This window comes from Lissotriton helveticus, chromosome 7 (genome assembly GCF_964261635.1).
Source record: "Lissotriton helveticus chromosome 7, aLisHel1.1, whole genome shotgun sequence".
In the NCBI taxonomy this organism is placed as follows: domain Eukaryota; kingdom Metazoa; phylum Chordata; class Amphibia; order Caudata; family Salamandridae; genus Lissotriton; species Lissotriton helveticus.
The window spans coordinates 1,619,535,906-1,619,555,166 of record NC_136068.1 but is presented as its reverse complement, the minus strand read 5'-3'; the positions used below and the strand labels follow the sequence as shown (position 1 = coordinate 1,619,555,166).

General features: G+C 42.1%; 1 protein-coding gene across 3 annotated transcripts in view; it reads right to left on the bottom strand.

Annotated features, from left to right (window-relative positions):
* The window catches only part of SHANK1 (SH3 and multiple ankyrin repeat domains 1), a 1,403,433-nt gene that overhangs the window by 1,280,571 nt on the left and 103,601 nt on the right, over positions 1-19,261 (bottom strand). For all 3 annotated transcript variants that reach the window (XM_078655298.1, XM_078655300.1, XM_078655299.1), the window contains one exon: positions 14,914-15,080. In XM_078655298.1, the coding sequence (XP_078511424.1) occupies positions 14,914-15,080 (167 nt within the window). The remainder of the gene's footprint in view (positions 1-14,913; positions 15,081-19,261) is intronic.

Here is a 19,261-nt window from a genome sequence, read left to right as displayed (position 1 = left end):
GATTTATTAATAATGTTATGTATTTTAGTGTTTTTAATGAGAATTGTTTGGCATTTTTATTATATGTTTTAGAGTTTTACTAGTTCTTAATTTATTTTAAGTTTAATTCTGCGTTTTTAATTATGTAGCGGGTTGTGGGTTTATAGGGGAATAGAGTGGGAAGTAATTTAATTTTATAAAATGTATTGAATAATTAATGTGTTTATTGATTAATTAATAATAGTTTAATAATTAGTTGTTAGTTAATTTCAATTAGCAAATTATTCATTAATTAGGTTAATTGCTTAATTAATTTTAGGTGTGTGTTGTGGTGTTTATATGTGTAAATTGTGTGAAAGGTGGTAAGTAATTAATTTTTTAATGATTATTACATCTTTTTTAATTAATTACCATTTATTAATTTGTAATTGTGCAATTAATGTTAGGTGTGTGTTGTGGTGTTTATATGTGTAAATTGTGTGAAGGGTGGTAAGTAATTAATGTTTTATTGATTAATAAATATTTTTAAATTAATGACCATTAATTAATTAGTAATTATTAATTGTAATTGTGTAATTAATTTTAGGTGTGTGTTTTGGTATTTATATGTGTAAATGGTGTGAAAGGTGGTAAGTAATGAATTTTTTATTGATTAATTAATAAATAATAATACATTAATTTTCATTATTTGGTTTTTATTAAATTTAATTGTGTAATTAATTGTAGGTGTGTGTTGTGGATATTATAGTGTTAAATAATGTGTAATTAATTATTTATTATCTTTGTTAATAATAATTTATTTAAACTATATATTAATTATGTTGATATTGGAAATTAAATTTAATAAAAATGTTGATGGTTTTGTTTTTTATTGTTTTGGGATCCAGCGCTTTCCCTACTGTTACACTCACAGGAGTGGGAATAGTAATTTTTACCCCTTCGGTATCCAACGCTTTCCTTACTGTTGCACTCACTGGAGTGGGAATAGTAATTTTTACCCCTACGCTATCCAACTCTTTCCCTACAGTTGCACTCACTGGAGTGGGAATAGTAAATTTTACCCCTCCGCTATCCAGTGCTTTCCCTACTGTTGCACTCATTGGAGTGTGAATAGTAAGTTTTACCCCCACGCTATCCTGCGCTTTCCCTACTGTTGCACTCACTCGAGTGGGAATAGTAATTTTTACCCTTTCGCTATTCAACGTTTTAACTACTAATGTTTTTATTTTGTTATTAAATGTATGTATTATTTTTTTTAAATAGTTTAATGTGTTAATTAAATATAGAATATTTTATTTTAAATTATTTATATGTGTTTATTTTATGTTTATATAATTAAAAAAGTTTATAAATTACATAAAGATAATAGTTAATAAAATGTATTTAAGTAAATATATGTATATGTGCAAATTCTTTTGTATTTATATTTATTAAATTAAGTTTGTGTTATAATTAGTTAAAATATATATTAAATTTAATTTATTTTGCTAATAATATTAATATTATTTAATTAATTTATTTTAAATTGTTATTTTTTAAAGTCGATATTTTTTAGATCTATATTTTTTACATCTATATTTTTGAGTCGCTAGTACTGTATTTACCTGTTTAAGCATAGGGAGTCGATATTTTTGTAATCGATATTTTTAAATCGATTTTTTTTTCATCTACATTTTTTTAATCGATATTTAAACATGGAACCGCGCTGGTGGCAGTACTGGAAGGGTGTTCTTTCCATCACTGTTTACAAAGTCCTTGAGGTAAGGGATGGAAAGCCCCAAAGAGGGCCTGAGGCCCCAACGGTGAGGCGCTCAAAGCAGGTCAGAGTCCGCTGAACATCGTTATGAGGAAATCGAAATGATCACAGAGAAGAGTTTCTTCTAGTGCTCCCAGAGTCAAAATGCAACTAAATGGGCCTGAATGGAAGCAATACAAGCGCTGATCGTGGAGCACTGTCAGGGCATATCCAATCCTCATGGTGGACAAAAACAATCCTAGGTGGAGTTGATGCCCATGCACACTGCCAATTAAGGGAGGAGTCACTATACCTCATAACTCAAAAGACTTCTTGGAAGTTAAATAAACGTGCAAACGTCTGAGCAAGAGACTAGATGGCAGGAGTATCCAGGGCATGTGTACCTAAAGCAACTCACCTTTCGAACATTCTAATTTCCAGAGAGTTGGTTATACAGAGATTCTGCTTAAAGTATATAACTTCACCGTTATAGGTTATGTTCAATTTGAAAATGACAAATTACTAATATCATCTCTTTGTCCAGTAGAGATCCACTACAACCTGGCAACCTCTTTGATCTGAGAAGTAATGAGGCAGTCTGTGGAGTTCTGTGTCTGATGTACCGCAGGCTATCATAACTTAAGAGAACGGGGCCATTTATGGTGATGGTGAGATATGCAAATGAACATCGCTTTGATTGGATCTTGCCCACAAGGTTAATGAAGAAACTGCAAAGACTCTGAGTCACTACCCCATGTTGAAAACAAATATTTTCACTTTACACTCTTTCTAATTTCCTGATATCTATTTAATCAAAAAAAAGTCAAACAGGAGCTTGAGGAATGTTTCTACACCATGATGAAACTATAACTGAAAGTGGGCTGTATTGTGGAAAAGTAAATTCTGCCATGTTCTGTGTCCCTACGTGTCATCCATCATATGTTATGTGTGCATGATTAATATGCATATGTATTCCCTATGTTCGATTCAAGACGCAATTATAGTTGTGTCCACCTCTAGTATGTCAGTTTCCAGTCCTCGTGAATACTACGAATATCAGGCCTATGTAAAGCTACGTTGCCACGTCTCTCAGTGTGCACGTTATTCCATTATAAAGTCCCCGTTTCTAGGCCTCAAAAGGGCCTGGACACCAGATTCAGCTCCTGTCTCCTGAAGCCTCGCTGAGGAGCGATACAGCCCCCACCTGTATCCTCGACCCTTCACTTACTTCCTGCCTCGCAGTGCCCGGTTCAGCCTGGCTCTGCCTCTGAGTCTGCCAAGAGTATGTTATAGTTTCAGTTATCAGTTCAGTCCTCCTTCTCTGCATTCCTAAGCTACTGAACTGCATCAATAGTTTCCGTCATTGTCTAGCCTTTCCGGCTCCATGTAAGAGAAATACTGTATTTAATGGTCATTTCGTATTCTTCATCACGCGCTACCTGTAGAGTCTGTTAGCCTTTCCCCTCCTGACTTCTAGTTTATATCAACATGTTCTCTAAACATCAGATACTAGATACTGCTTAGGTACATGTCGCCCTGACTCTCCAGACTTCAGTCTCTGCTCCTAGCACAGAGTTCATAGCCCCCAGCTTCTCCTAGTAACACGTCATTGCCAGCTTGCGCGCACCACCAGGTTAGAGGTCCCGGCTCCTTAGGTAGCCCCCTCCATGTTTCCGCCCCATTCATGACATATTCTGTTACGTTTGCATCACATGTCTATGTATACGCCCTGTTACACCCACTTTCACCCTTATCTTTCGCGACTGCTACGCGTCACACCCTTTGCTCCACCCACTGCTCCGCCTATCATATGTACTGTAATGCAACTGTTTTACTATATATGCTTGTGTATTGTTATTAAATGCTAGCGCGCTCATCCCAGATCCAGTCCCGGCAGCTGCTGGGGCCTGCCATCCTATTCCTATGCAGGTTGTCCTGTTCCTGTCCTTTATGCTGTAATAAACCTGCAAAACTCCTACTACCTCGAATCTTGACTCTTATTTATTGAGCTATCTGTTATTCATTTATACATTCAAAAATAGGGTATTATTTATTTATTTACCACATAATGGCGCCCAAACAGGGACTTGCCCTTTCCCCACGCGCCGGTGAAGCCACGCCGGCCCCCTGACCCTCTGCAGCCGTGACGGAACCATACCGTGCACGTGCAGATATTTCTGCTTCAAGTATCCCTCAGGCCCACGGAGGAGACGGAGGAGGCGGTCCAGCATCCAGACGAGGCGGTGGAGGAATGCGGCGAGTCCTGACCAGAGCCCAAGCCAAGAGTCCAAGGTCCGAGGTATCCGGAGGTCCACCCGTAACTTAAGTCCGAAGTTCGTTGTCCGTCGTCGAAGCAGTCCAGTCCAGTCCGAGGCCTTCCGTTCTTGCTGCCCGGTGAGTACCATTACTGGGGTAGTATCTAGACAGGGTCAATCTAATTGACTCTGGTCCGTGGGTTGGTGATACCCAGACACACAAACGAAGTGTCCACTTCGGTGGATGCGGGTCCTGACGTGTCTCTTTATGAGACCGGTAAGTTTCGTACTGTTTCAGCAGTGCATCTAGTTTCTGTTCCAGTCAGTTCTGTTCTCGAGAAAATTCATATAAAGTCATATATTCTGTGTTCCGTATTCCAGGTAGTATTCTGTTCGAACTGTTATTTCTAAATGTTTTTCATGTATTTTAATGTCGTGGTATGAATGGGGAATAAGTATCGTGTTCATTGTGTATTGTATTGTGTCTAGATTACAGTCCAGTCATGCCCTTGTTTTCAAAATTACGTCAGTTAAAAACTAGAAAGGGTTTGTTAGAGGAAGCAGTTCCAGTCCCGCCTAGGGACAGTCCAGGTCATTTTATGTATCAGAAGCATGGCATAAGTGCCATACTATATCTAGATTTATGGGTAGAGTATACAAAACAGTTAGAAGAAAAGTATAGATGGCCCGTATCGGGTACATGGGATGCCGAGTGCATCATGCGAGTAGAAGAGGCATTATGGAAAAAGAAAGCCAGACAATCACAGAAAGATGCCATCGAGCTATGGCGTAAAGAAGCTCATAAAAGAACCGAAAAAGAAATCAGAAAGTCAGAATTAAGTAGAGAATCCTCGGAACGAGCACAAGAAAAAGAACTAATCGAGATAGGTGAACAAGTCAAAGCCGAACAGTCAGACAGACAGAGGAATGCCCTCATTAAGGGTATGTATCCTCTTCTTGCCGAGGGCTTGCCAAAAGCGACCCCGGAGGCATCCAGTAATTTTCCGCCACCACTAGTTCCGATCAAGTTACGTCACAAACCAACCGCAGCTGATATTTTCATCTCGTCCTATTTGGACGACACAGTCCCAGAATATGCAAATCCTGTTCCCGCTCCACCAGTCCCTGTAAATCAGGCACTTCCCGTTCCTCCAGACACCGGGGCACCCTTTGCAGCATCTGCTACGGTCCCCCCGGTCCAGCCCGCCATACAAGTCCAGCCCGCATTCCAATTTCCCACCCTGCCAGGACGAAAAGCATCAGTTGATGATTCTAGTCTAGGGGCCGCAGGAGGAGGTCCTCCTCGAACCCCGCCGCCACATAAGCGTTTAACGGCAGCCGAATTACATATGCAAGCGTCACAACGTACGCCCAGACTGTCTGTTGCAGAAATAAGAAAATCCCTTGCCGAATGCTGCTATGACCCAGTCCCAGGCGAAGATGATATGGTTTTATATTCATTACGCGTAAGAAATGTGGCCGAGTATCTAGTCACCCTACCAGATATGAAGGAAGATCTAGACAGAATATATCGTTTCATCCGTACAGGGGAAGATCCAGAAAGTATTAGTGATGTCATGTCCCAAAGGAAAGCTGAGACCCAGCTCATGATATTAAAGTTTCTGATTAATTGTCTAATAAGAGAACAAGATTACCCGTCCAAAAATCAGGCCGAAATGAAAGCCCTGATGAAGTGGAGTAATAGTATAGCCGAGGGTAAGCACAAGACTATCGGTGCTATGGAGAGTATGTACAAGAAAATCCGTAAAGAAATAATAAAGTTACACGAACAACGTAAAGCAGCACAAGTAAACGAGAAAGAAAGTAACTCTGATACTGAAGAGTTAGACGACGAGAATTCCGCCAGAATAGCGTATGTAGGACAACCTAGATTTCCAGATCGCCATTTACGCCTAGAACACAAGTCTACGTTCCATCATCCAGTACCAGACCAAGGTTCTCTAGAACAAGTATTTCAAGCTACCGATCACATTCTGAAATCACGAATCGGTTACAGTGAGTTAAGTACTATGCATGAACAAGAACTAGCCCGATCAGCAGTCTGATGGATTACTGATTCTACCACTTTTCCAGACGAAATAGTGGCACAAATGTTTCTGAAAATGCCCCCAGCCGAGCAGCGACTGGTGGGTATGTATATGATTCAGCGCCTCATTACTCTGTATGAGGGTCAACATTCTGATCCAGGTCCGTTACATGATATCCTGAACGAGTTACTCCAGTATAGATGGAGAGGTCTAGGTACCGATTTAATTAGTGTCATTCTAGAACAGCGTCACAAATATAGAACGTTTCTGAACCCGCATTTTGTTCATGTCTCACCCCCAGAAAGTAAACCATTTTACATAGACAGACAGAATCCGTTACGAGAAGTCCACCCAGTTAGAGGAACGGGTGGCGAAATGCAGCGAGTGTTTGTATACACTCCGATCACAAAGATGGAACTTCTGGAGATGAAGAAATTAATTCCCTGTCATGATAAAGATCCAGCAGGGTTCCATAGAGAATTAAAAGACATGCTCCGTATGGGAGAATACACGTATCCAGATATAATTAAAATGTTAAAGGTTCTGTTGCCCGCAGGGGTGTATGAAAAGCTCAAGGAAAAAGACTGGGAGGTGGGAGAGAAAAAGATCGATTGGGCAGTCCTAGAAGCTGAAGATAAGATACGAGTACCAGGTACCGGTCTCGGAGATAAATGTAAAGAATTACCTGAATTATTGATTCAAGTTTTACCCAGATTATTAACAACTAAAAAGGAAGACTGGGATGCAATCTCAGCCTGTAAACAGAAACAAGACGAAGATATTAGTGATTTTTATTCTAGATTCGAGAAATGTTTTAGCATCAACAGTGGCCTCAAGACAAGTAGTGAGTCATACCCTCACCTTTTTGTTACTAAATTAGTCGAGAATTCAAGTCCACAAATTAAAAATCGAGTTCTGAAAGTCGAAAGTACCTGGCAAGCTAATACCCCGTCCCAGATGTTGCAGATGCTCCAATACCACCAGAATAGAATCAGAGAAGAACAAGAACACGAGAGAAAACGTATGAAAGACACGAAAATGAAAGTACTAGTTGCACAATCTGTTCCTCAAGACAGTCAGAAGAGGGGTCCGAATCAAGCCAGTCATCCTGCAGCTCCCGTTAAAGGGAATTGCAATTATTGTAAACAGCCAGGTCATTTTATAAACGAGTGTGCAGTTCTGAAACACAACATAGCTACTGGTAAGACTAAAGAAAGACCACGTCCGCCTAGACAAGAACAAGTTTCACAGACTCCTCAGTTACAGAATGCACCACAGACAGTTACAGCACCGCAGCCTATCGCTGCAACACAGCATGTCACACAGCAGATGTACCAGTATGCACAGTCTGAGTATCCAGAGTACCAACAGTATTCATGAAACAGCCTAGAGAGGGAGGTAGGCTTGCTTCTCATCGAGATACCTGTAGATCAAGAAGGTCCCTATGTTCATAGTCAAGTATTAGGGAAAGACAGAAAGTTTTTGATTGATACAGGGGCAAGTAGGACCACAATTAGTCACGCCGAAGTTCCAGGGGCTCCGCTCTCAGGCTCAAGAAATGTTTCCCTTGGATTTTCAGGAAAGCCTATCGTAAATGAGATCTCAAAGCCAGTTTCTCTAGAAGTAGGTCCATTGTCCCGCACTACTGATCTGTTACTTACTAAGTCATGTCCAGAAAATCTATTAGGCATTAAGACACTGAAAGAGTTAGGTGCAGTTATATGCTGTTCCCCAGAGGGAATACGATTGTTCCTACGTGACTTCAAGGGTCACTATGTATTACGAGATTTTGATTCAAGACTGTCTAATGTTCCACAGCACTTATGGGCGCAAGGTCCAACTGATGTAGGTTACATGCAAATCACACCCTATCGTGTGACTCTCAAACCAGGTGTAGTGTTACCACGAATCAGACAGTACAGATTGCCACCTGAGGCTGTAGCAGCCTTATCCAAAATTATTGACGAGCTTATTGCTCAAGGAGTGGTTGTAGAAACTGACTCCAATGTATGTAATTCTCCGATCATTCCAGTCATGAAACGTACTGATCCAAATGCACCCCCAGTATATCGATTAGTGATTGACCTACGAGAGCTTAATAAGTGTATTATTCCTCAGTACCCAGTTGTCCCAGACATCTCTTCCCTATTAACAGCCATTGATTCCGAAGCCACGTTCTTTACTGTAATCGACCTCAAGAACGCGTTTTTTAGTGTTCCCATTCATCCAGACAGCCAGTTCCTTTTCGGATTTTGTTTAAATGGAAGGAGCTATAAATTCACACGAGCTCCTCAAGGTTTCACAGAAAGTCCTAGTATTTACAGTCAAGCACTTAAGAGACAACTAGACAACATTCACATGCCAACTGACACTGCCCTGCTCCAGTATGTCGATGATCTACTGATCACAGCCCGTTCTGTACGTGCTTGCGAGCAAGCATCCCTTACAGTCTTGTATTTCCTAGCCGAGATGGGGCACAAGGTGTCCCCTTCTAAGCTTCAATTCTGTGTCCAGCAAGTGGTATACTTAGGACACTTACTGTCCAAGAGGGGTAGGCAGTTGACACCAGACCGTATCCAGTTAATAGCGAGTCTTCCTCAGCCCAAGACCCAGAAGGAGGTACGTGCTTTTATTGGCCTTACTTCTTATTGTAGACAATGGATTCCTCAGTATGCATTTCTAGCCAAACCACTGATACAGTTAACGACACAGGAGGCAGCCGTATCGACTGTTCTCCCTTGGACATCTGAACATACACTTAGTTTCAATGAGTTAAAGAAAGCTTTATGCCAAGCTCCAGTTCTAGCGACACCGAACTACAGTAAGCCTTTTACACTTTTCGTTACTGAACGCGAAGGTACAGCATTATCTGTTCTCACACAAGATCAAGCAGGACAATACAAGCCATGTGCTTATTTTTCGAGCACATTAGATCCTGTAGCCCAGGCTCTGCCTGTGTGCCTCAAGTCAGTTGCAGCCACAGCACTAGCTATCAGGCAAAGTGATTCCATAGTCTTAGGACATTTCCTGACAGTACAGGTTCCACACTCTGTGGAAGTTCTTTTGAACCGAACACAAACTCAGCACTTGACAGTTGCACGTTTAACAGGTTATGAATTGACATTATTCCAGCCACACATAGAAATCAGACGCTGCAACATCCTTAATCCTGCTACACTGTTACCATCAGTTAATTCAAATCCAGCCACACATGATTGCGTGGAAGTAGTTAACATTACGACAAAGCCAAGACAAGATCTGACAGATACTCCGTTACCAGACCCCGACCTGACACTTTATGTGGATGGTTCATGCATGAGAACTAGTACAGGAGAACTAGTCGCCGCGTATGCAGTGACTACTGACACTGAAGTTATTGAGACACACCGTATTGACACCCTGTTCGCTCAAGCAGCAGAGCTAGTTGCTCTGACACAAGCCTGCATACACGCCAAGAACTTGAAAGTTAATGTCTACACGGATTCACGTTACGCATTTGGAGTCGTACACGACTTCGGAGTGCTCTGGCAGGAGAGAGGTTTCATGACTTCTCATGGAACCAAGATTCAGCATGGTCTCCTTATTCAAGCTCTGTTAGATGCCATACACTTACCGACATCTATCGCTATCATGAAATGCAAAGCACATACGAAAGTTACTGACATTATTTCCCAAGGTAATGATCTAGCAGATCGCACAGCCAAGCTTACAGCACAGACTCCAGACATTCCAGTTAATCAGACACATACTCCAGATCCGACTACATGTATGACAGTTAAGGACCCTACTCAAGATGTCATAGACATACAGTTACATGCTACTCCCGAAGAAATCAAGAAATGGTCCGAACAAGGAGGGGTCCAGACAGATCAAGGATGGTTAACGAAGGGTAGAGCCACATGGTTTCTCCCCGACTCTATGGTTCAAGTCATTATTAATACCGCACATAGTCCAGCACATTTAGGAGAAAAAGCTATGTTAGACAGTATCCAGAATATTTGGTTCAACAAGCATTTACGAGCTGCAGCCAAGCAGAAAGTCCGTACCTGTATGATATGTTGTCAGTTTAATCCAGGTAAAAGTGTCCCGGTGGAACAAGGTGGATTCCAGCCCCCTGACCACCCTTTTGAAGTCCTCCAGATGGATTATATTCAGATGGAGCGATGTCGAGGTTTCAAGTATGTCCTTGTAGTTGTATGCGCTTTGTCCGGGTGGACAGAAGCATATCCAGTCCCAGATTACACAGCCGCGACCACTGCCAAGCAGTTGGTTCGTGAGTTCTTCCCCCGTTATGGACTCCCTAGAGTCGTATATTCTGACAACGGCCAGCCATTCTCATCTGAGTTGATGAAGCATGTTTCCCTTTTGTTGGGGTACCAGTGGAAGTTTCATTGTGTACGCCATCCTGAAGCAGCCGGTCTCGTAGAGAGACATAATCAGACTCTGAAAATCCGTATCGCCAAAGTATGCAAAGAAAAAGGTGTGGACTGGCTGGTAGCTCTACCAGTTGCTTTATTTTATATGCGCATGGTCGCACATTCCAGATCAGGTCTGTCCCCGTATGAGGTCGTATTCGGCCGCCCCCCAAATATGTGGGGTACTCCTAGACCCCGAAGTATTACCGATGTTTCAAGTAATATGCTGACAGATTACCTAGCTTCCTTGATGTCTGCCCTCAACTCATGTCGTTCACAGGTTGCCGCCGCATTTCCAGACAATACCGAGGTGGCACCGCATGAAATCGTTCCAGGATCCATGGTGTTGGTGAGGAATTTTGACAGATCAAGTCCGCTGGAGCCTCGCTGGAAGGAGCCCCGACAGGTCCTCCTCACCACCCGTACAGCCGTGAAGTTGGAAGGTCGCAAAGGCTGGGTGCACCTTTCTCATATAAAAAAGTTTTATGGACTGAAACCCGTCTTAAAGAACATTTCCCAGGATTTGAAGGATTGCCAAAGCACCATTTTTAAGGACTGTCCCGCAAAAGACAATGTTACTACACCCCCCCTGTTAGAGAAAACTCCGCAACAGGAGTATAAGTTAAAACTCCGGTCTAGTAAAATAAGTCAGTCAGTTTGATTGTCTAAGTCCTCCCCTAGGTGAAACGGTTAGACTGTTTCTGACATGTATAAAATAGACCCCCATAGTGAGAGAGTCAGTCAAAACTCAATCCGATGTATCGTTTTTCTAAGTTTCATATTATTTCTCAGCATTATGATTTCCTGCACCAGTTATGCATTTTACCTGTATCTTCCAGTTCCTCATGTAAATATGTCTTCTAATGCTACTGTAGAGCACATGTTTAGTGACCTATCTCCTCATGAACTCTCTTACCGCCTCGCTATGCGAAATAATTCCTTTATCCGCATGTTACATTACTCACACCAGACCAGCAATGCCACTAATTGTTGGGTGTGTGGTCGACTCCCCCCTTTCCAGACACCGAAGGGAGTTCTGCCACTTTTTCCTTATCCATTTTCACATAATGGTTCGTGTGGAGCATGGTCCACGTTAACGTCATCCTCAACAGATATGTCTTTTCTTAACAGTACATGTTTCCCAGACAAGCAAGGTCTCCCCCACAGAACAGGTTTAGATCTAGAAAATGAAGTGTATAATTTAGGTAACTATTCTTCGAATTTCATGGTCCTGAATGTTCAGTCTGATACTACTCCAGACTTACCTGCTATTTCAGTATTACCAGTCAAAGGCGAATTATGTGTCCGAAATTATGGTTCTGTACATGTAGGACATAGTGATTGTACTACTATTGTCAAGTATAGTGACAGTGGGAAATCTATTTTCAAAGCTTCATGTCATTCTTATTTTATTTGTGGTCAAACTGCATATGTTCGTCTGCCCCTCGATTGGGAGGGAACCTGCTACATTGCCTTCCTACTGCCACCAGTTTTCCTAGCCCCACCTGATTATCATAGAAACACACATCTAGTACACATTAGACATAGAAGGGAGTCCCCAATTGTCGATTATACTGAAACTGCTCTAGAACAGTATACAGATTTCAATAGAGGTTTCTTCTTCTTTATAGGACCTATCCAGAATAGTAAACTGATCCGTAGGTTAACCAGAACCCTCGAAGCTGTAGTAAATGAGACTGCCTCTGCTCTAGGTAATTTAACTGAAGAGCAATCTGCTATGAGATTTGTCGTTTTACAGAATCGTCTCGTCCTTGACGTCATACTGGCCGATAGGGGCGGGGCCTGTAGAGTCATCGGATCTAGTTGCTGCATTTTCATTCCAAATAACGCGCCGTCTGTTTATTCAGCTATAACCAGACTCCATAAAATTGCCCATCTGTTACACCAAGATCCAGGCACCTGGACATGGTCCGGTTGGTTCTGGAATATAATTTCCGCATGGGGATGGAAAATATTGTCCTTTCTAGGTATTGCAGTAGCGATCATATTCAGCTGCTGCCTCTGTATACAATGTGGCCCTGCGATTTGCGGCATTTGTGCTACCTCTTGTATTCCTAATCCCAAACCCCGTTCTAAATCCCGTTCCAGGATAATTCGAGACGAGCAAATGATACTGTATGAAATGATAGATGGTATCATGAATATTGATGTTTCCTGATGGAAACGTAGTGACAAGGAGGGAATGTGGAAAAGTAAATTCTGCCATGTTCTGTGTCCCTACGTGTCATCCATCATATGTTATGTGTGCATGATTAATATGCATATGTATTCCCTATGTTCGATTCAAGACGCAATTATAGTTGTGTCCACCTCTAGTATGTCAGTTTCCAGTCCTCGTGAATACTACGAATATCAGGCCTATGTAAAGCTACGTTGCCACGTCTCTCAGTGTGCACGTTATTCCATTATAAAGTCCCCGTTTCTAGGCCTCAAAAGGGCCTGGACACCAGATTCAGCTCCTGTCTCCTGAAGCCTCGCTGAGGAGCGATACAGCCCCCACCTGTATCCTCGACCCTTCACTTACTTCCTGCCTCGCAGTGCCCGGTTCAGCCTGGCTCTGCCTCTGAGTCTGCCAAGAGTATGTTATAGTTTCAGTTATCAGTTCAGTCCTCCTTCTCTGCATTCCTAAGCTACTGAACTGCATCAATAGTTTCCGTCATTGTCTAGCCTTTCCGGCTCCATGTAAGAGAAATACTGTATTTAATGGTCATTTCGTATTCTTCATCACGCGCTACCTGTAGAGTCTGTTAGCCTTTCCCCTCCTGACTTCTAGTTTATATCAACATGTTCTCTAAACATCAGATACTAGATACTGCTTAGGTACATGTCGCCCTGACTCTCCAGACTTCAGTCTCTGCTCCTAGCACAGAGTTCATAGCCCCCAGCTTCTCCTAGTAACACGTCATTGCCAGCTTGCGCGCACCACCAGGTTAGAGGTCCCGGCTCCTTAGGTAGCCCCCTCCATGTTTCCGCCCCATTCATGACATATTCTGTTACGTTTGCATCACATGTCTATGTATACGCCCTGTTACACCCACTTTCACCCTTATCTTTCGCGACTGCTACGCGTCACACCCTTTGCTCCACCCACTGCTCCGCCTATCATATGTACTGTAATGCAACTGTTTTACTATATATGCTTGTGTATTGTTATTAAATGCTAGCGCGCTCATCCCAGATCCAGTCCCGGCAGCTGCTGGGCCCTGCCATCCTATTCCTATGCAGGTTGTCCTGTTCCTGTCCTTTATGCTGTAATAAACCTGCGAAACTCCTACTACCTCGAATCTTGACTCTTATTTATTGAGCTATCTGTTATTCATTTATACATTCAAAAATAGGGTATTATTTATTTATTTACCACAGTATAAACAATAAATTGGATTTACTGCATAGATGGACTCAGATTGAACTTTCGGAGAGTTTAGGGCCCAGATCTGCAAAGTGTTTCCCAACATTAATTTAGTACAACAGTGAGTTATTTTCTATCATTCCTCTGATTGTGTCATATAAAAATGTTTTTTAACTCATTGGTTGTAAAAAACAAACACATCCAAAAATATTGTCACAGGTGTTCAAATTATTGACCACACCATGGCCCCATATATCTGCTGCATACTGTGCAACGTTGGTCACCTGGGAGTTATAAGATCTGTCGAGAACCAATATGAATCCCTATTCCAATCTATGGGGAAATCTTAAAACATGCTGGCACCAATCAAATTTGGTCAATAACCTCATATCTACATCTTGAAAATTGGAAGTTTGAACAAATGCAGAGGCCGATGTGTTCTTTAATATGAACTGCCTTATTTGTAGTGTTGTTTGAACTATAACATGCCATTTTGAGGATATTATCGATAGCACCCTCTCGCTGCAGAAAATGTCAGACTCCACGAGTAGCCTTTAGAGGGTATTCAATGGTTTAACCTTAAGAATTATCTTTGACCAGCTGACCGGAGTCGAGCTACTGACTGTTCCTGGTACATACCACAACACCTTGGCACTAATGCCAATTATATGTTAATTACCTGACTGTGAGAACCAGTGTATAGCCATGCGTCAATTCTTTTCATAAAAGGACTCCAGTTCTCTAGTGTTCAATTCCAAGACTGACATAGTGTTTTCATGGTACAGCAAACACTTCAGCAAACTACTGTTCACTCTATTTCTAGTATGAGTTTCCACAGCTGTTAATGGGTGGTGGTGTCAAAGGTAGACCTTAAGTCCGTCAGAGCAGGGCACAGGCATTGCTGAGAAAAAGTAAGGACCTGCAAGGCAGCTATCAAGAAAACATGTAGACAATTATCAAAGTTATTCATTCTCACCTAGAACCCATATTGACATTTATGCCAGGAAACCAATATGAAAGGCTGATGAATGCAAGTTTAGTGGAAACAGACATCCTAGTGAAAAGGAAAGGAAGACAAACTGTCATATTCTTTCACAAATGCACTGCTCACCTTTCACCTTTTCTCCTTTGCTGAGCGAGAGCTCTCCTTCTCCTTGAGCCTGGTATGGCTTTACCACCACAAACGTACGTCCTGGAACAGCAGAATAGAGCTTACGCTTCATGCGGTTGTTCAAACTGCCTCCTCCTGAAGATGCCTCTTTCGTAAAGCCAGTGGAGCTGCAACGAGATGTGGAACATAGAAAATGAAGTACTGCAAAGACAAGCAATCCTTCCCAAATGTAAGGAAAGAGCAAGACTAGGTTGTAAGTGGAAAATGTCTATCTACTTTGCCAAATGTTCAAGAATCTGCACTGTTCTTTTTTAAAGGTTATACGAGGTAACAGAGGCACCGTTCATAGTGAAAGATCATAAACTACATATCGTTAGGTTGAAAGGCTGAGAAATAAAAGGGTGGGTAAAAATGTAACCTCTACTGAGTCTTAGCCGGAAGAGTTATTTCCACTGTATTATCTACCCCTGTCAAGGGGGGTATGCCTTCAGGGAAGAATCCTCAGGTGGAACTTATATTTATGGAATAGACTATCAGCCTGATTCATCAAAGACCCGTTTTGCGAGTCTATTATAGCGATTCATAAGGAATCGCTATTACAGACTCGCAAAACGGGATTCATGTAGGAATTGCAAAAAGAATTGCGATTCCTACACATTCCTTATTTGCGATTAGCAAATTGCTAATCGCAAATAAGGAATAACTCCCCATTCATTCCTATGGGCCAAAAGGCCCATAGGAATGAATGGGGAGTATTCCTTATTTGCGATTAGTAATTAGCTAATCGCAAATAAGATAGCGATTTAAAGGGTGCCAGGGGTGTCCAAAGGACACCCTGTAGCACCCCTTAAATGCAAATTGAAACAGGTGTTGCGCACACACATGTCCAAAGGACATGTGTGTGTGCAACATGCAACTTAGAAAAATGCTTTTAAAAGCATTTTTCTAAGTTTTCGCTATTTACCACGAGGTGTGACCTCGCGGTAAATAGCGGGCCGAAATTGCGAATTCGCAATTTTTAAATGGATGATGAATTGCATTTAAGGAATCTCAAATAGAGATTCCTTAAATGTAATTCCTCGCAAAATAGCGAAATCGCTATTACCGATTTTTGCATTTGGGATGATGAATCCCAAATGCAAAAATAGCGCTCGCAAAGGGCCAGATTCTCAGAATCTGGCCCTTTGCGAGCCGATTTCGGCTTGATGAATCAGGCTGTATGCTACTACCTTTCTCAAAATCCAGCACAGAACCTGCATTTGATTGAGCAATAATGCTCAGCAACAAGAAGGTGCACAGTTTCCCCATTTTTTATCTTGTGCAATGGGTTGCCGCGAATTTCTAAATCTGCCTTCGTGGAAACGGTTTTGGAGTTCCAGGAGTGATGTTTGCTACACACCTTGGGGCCGATTATGATGAAGGGTTTTCCCCATCCTCCTGGCCGGTGGATGCCACCGCCGGCCCGGGGATGCGGAAAATCCTCTGCGGAGCCTCAGAAGACCCACCGCCATATTAGGATGGCGGTGGGTCTAGAAATCTGTCCGCAGCTTTTCCGCCGCGGTTGGCTTACAACCGCGGCGGAAAAGCTCTAATATGGTGACGGTGTTTTTACCATTGCGGCGGATGCAGCTTGAAGCCGCACCCGCCGCAATGGTAAAAATAGGTTCCCTCCTACTCTATGGTGGCGGACGGACTCAGGTCCATCCGCCATCATATTCGGCCCCCTTGTCCTGCATAACAGATCCAACGTTTTACTATCCCGTCCTGAGGGATTTGTCTTTCAAACACAGGGTCCTTATTTCAAGCTTTGTATTCCATATGCCAACTCTTCAGAGCTGGTAGGGCCCTTCTATGTCTCGTTGATGGTGTGATTTTGCTCTTCCTTATTTGCTGATTTCTACCAAACAGATTTACTTATTTATTTTGTAGCTTTGCAAATCGCACCCTGGCACACCACGGCAGCAGAGTGCTTTAAAGAGGCACAAGAATCTCACAGGCATACAATGAATGAATGAAATGAAAATGAAAATGGTTTTTATAAAGCGTACATAGCTGCCCTGAGGCGTCCAAGCGCTGAGACTGAAGTGCAGAGTAATACAATATGTAATATTAACCCCTTGCACGCTCATGACGAGCTCAGCTCGTCATGAGTTACGCCTGTCGTACGCTCATGACGAGCTGAGCTCGTCATGAACCGCGGCTTTTCGCAAAAGTCAGCGCACAGCGGGAAAACCCGCAGCGCGCATGGGTTAAACATAGGATTTCAGAATATACCAAAAGTGGGATAGGACTACCATGTGTAGATATACAGTTTCAAGTCATTTGAGTGTCTTATTAGTTGAGTGAGGACAGATGGAGTATGTAATGAATATCCAAAATTTAAAAATGGCCTGAGTACATATGGAGCATTCAGAATCATATATGTTCTACGACGGTAGGAAACCCACACATTTACAGTTTTGTAATATCCTATAGGTCCCTCAAACCTATCTGCTGTGAGCCCGACCTGTGATATGTCACAAGTGGGAGCGGCATTGAGAAATTAGACTTTAAGCATTTTTTTAAAGTAATATACGAGGGATTCATCATAACAGGTTGGATGGAATTCCAGACCTTTCAGAGCTCCCTGAAAAAGATTGCTTTACAGTTCTAACTTTTCTGAAGCATAGTCTTTTCTCATGGAGAGCGCGTTTGTTTCAGAGATAGAGAAAGCCTCTGAGATTATCGAGATTTTTGTGCTAGGTAGTTTGCTTTGTGCTAAGCAGCTTGAATATGCATTTGGTCCTACTCTTTATTGGAAGCCATTTGAGAGGGGTCAGCATTTGAGGTGTGCTGTGAACTTCTGGAGCAAGATACTAGCCGATTTGCCAAATGAGGAGCTACTTTTCATCGGGCAAGGTGAATTTGTAAGATGTCGGTCACTAGAAAGTTGCTGTATAATTTTTTAATGGATTAGAGATTGAACCAATGTTTTTAAATCTTCTGCTGTGATAAGTAGTTTAATCACTGACAGAGTAATTTAGTTCTGCGCTCTTAATGCTAAGGCATGTATGTGGGCATGCAGATTCAGGTGTTTGTTCAGAATAAAGCCCGATGAGTGGTAGTAGTGACGAGGAAGATTAGAAGGAACTTTTCTTTCTTGGTGTTCTCTTTGAGATGTTGGAGTGGCATCCATGCGGGAAACATCCTTAACAACGAAGATTTTATCACTACTTACCTTCCATGACAGAAGGTCTCCAAGGGTCTGTCAAAAGGTTGTAACTGTGTGGAACTCTCCTCATGAAAGGGAGCAGGGTTGGAGACACGCCATTTTTATTTGTCGGAAACGATTTCCAAGATTAAGGATAAAGTTAGCTTAGAACTACGCCATGGATCATTGTACAAAAATCCATGGCTTTTACGAGAGGCATGGTTGACTGTGCCAAACGCAGGTGACAGGTCAAGACGAATATGAAGACTATTTGTTACACAGAAGTCTAGTGCTGCAACCAGATCTCAAGCCTGGAGGGAAATTATCACAAAGGTTATTTTTTCAATTAATTGTTTTAACTGTTTTTCAACTATACTTTTTAGACTTTTGCTAAAATGATAAAAGTAAGGCTGCATGCAGGATGGAAGTTGCTTACTTCTTCAGGGACCACATTAGATTTTTTTTAGCAAAGGTAAGATGTGGGCCAGTCAGGTAATCACTGTCTATGCTTTGTGTCAGAGAGGTGCTGTTCACCTTTGTCCAGTAAAGCGAGACAGAGATGCTTATATCATTTACAATATTGAAAGGTACATGGTTTCTGACGTGACAACAGTTTGAGATCTGAAAGTAAATTTACCAGGTCAGCTTGGGTAAGCTCTTTAAAATTTAACCAGGCAGTTGCAGATTTGCAGACTAAGGCATCTCAAAGTCAGTTGCACTTTTTGAGGACAGAAGTGAGCTTAATCTTTTTTATTTTGTGGTCAAAGAAGTGGGAGAATTTCTCTCAGTCATCTTTACTGTGAGTGACATCCTTTTGATTTGCATACAGCTGGGTCTGAACTAAGGTGGCGAAGTGAGCTAAAGAATGATGATGGATTCAACAAATGATCTGTGACTGGGGGTGAGTGTATGAAAAGTTTCAGCGCTCTGTCCATTATCTCCTTGTGTTCGCTTTGTTCTCCCTAAGTTGGCAGGGTATCCCCAGACGTGGGTCCCTTGATCACTTTGACACTGCATTCAAGCTAGCCTAGCTGATGTAGGGTGTTACCCAGAAACCGGTCCCAGGATGCTTGTTTCAGATTCAGGGAAGACCTGGCTTGGCAGTTCAGGCTGGACTGTTCCCATGAGGCCCAGGGTCAAGACTTATTTGCAGATATC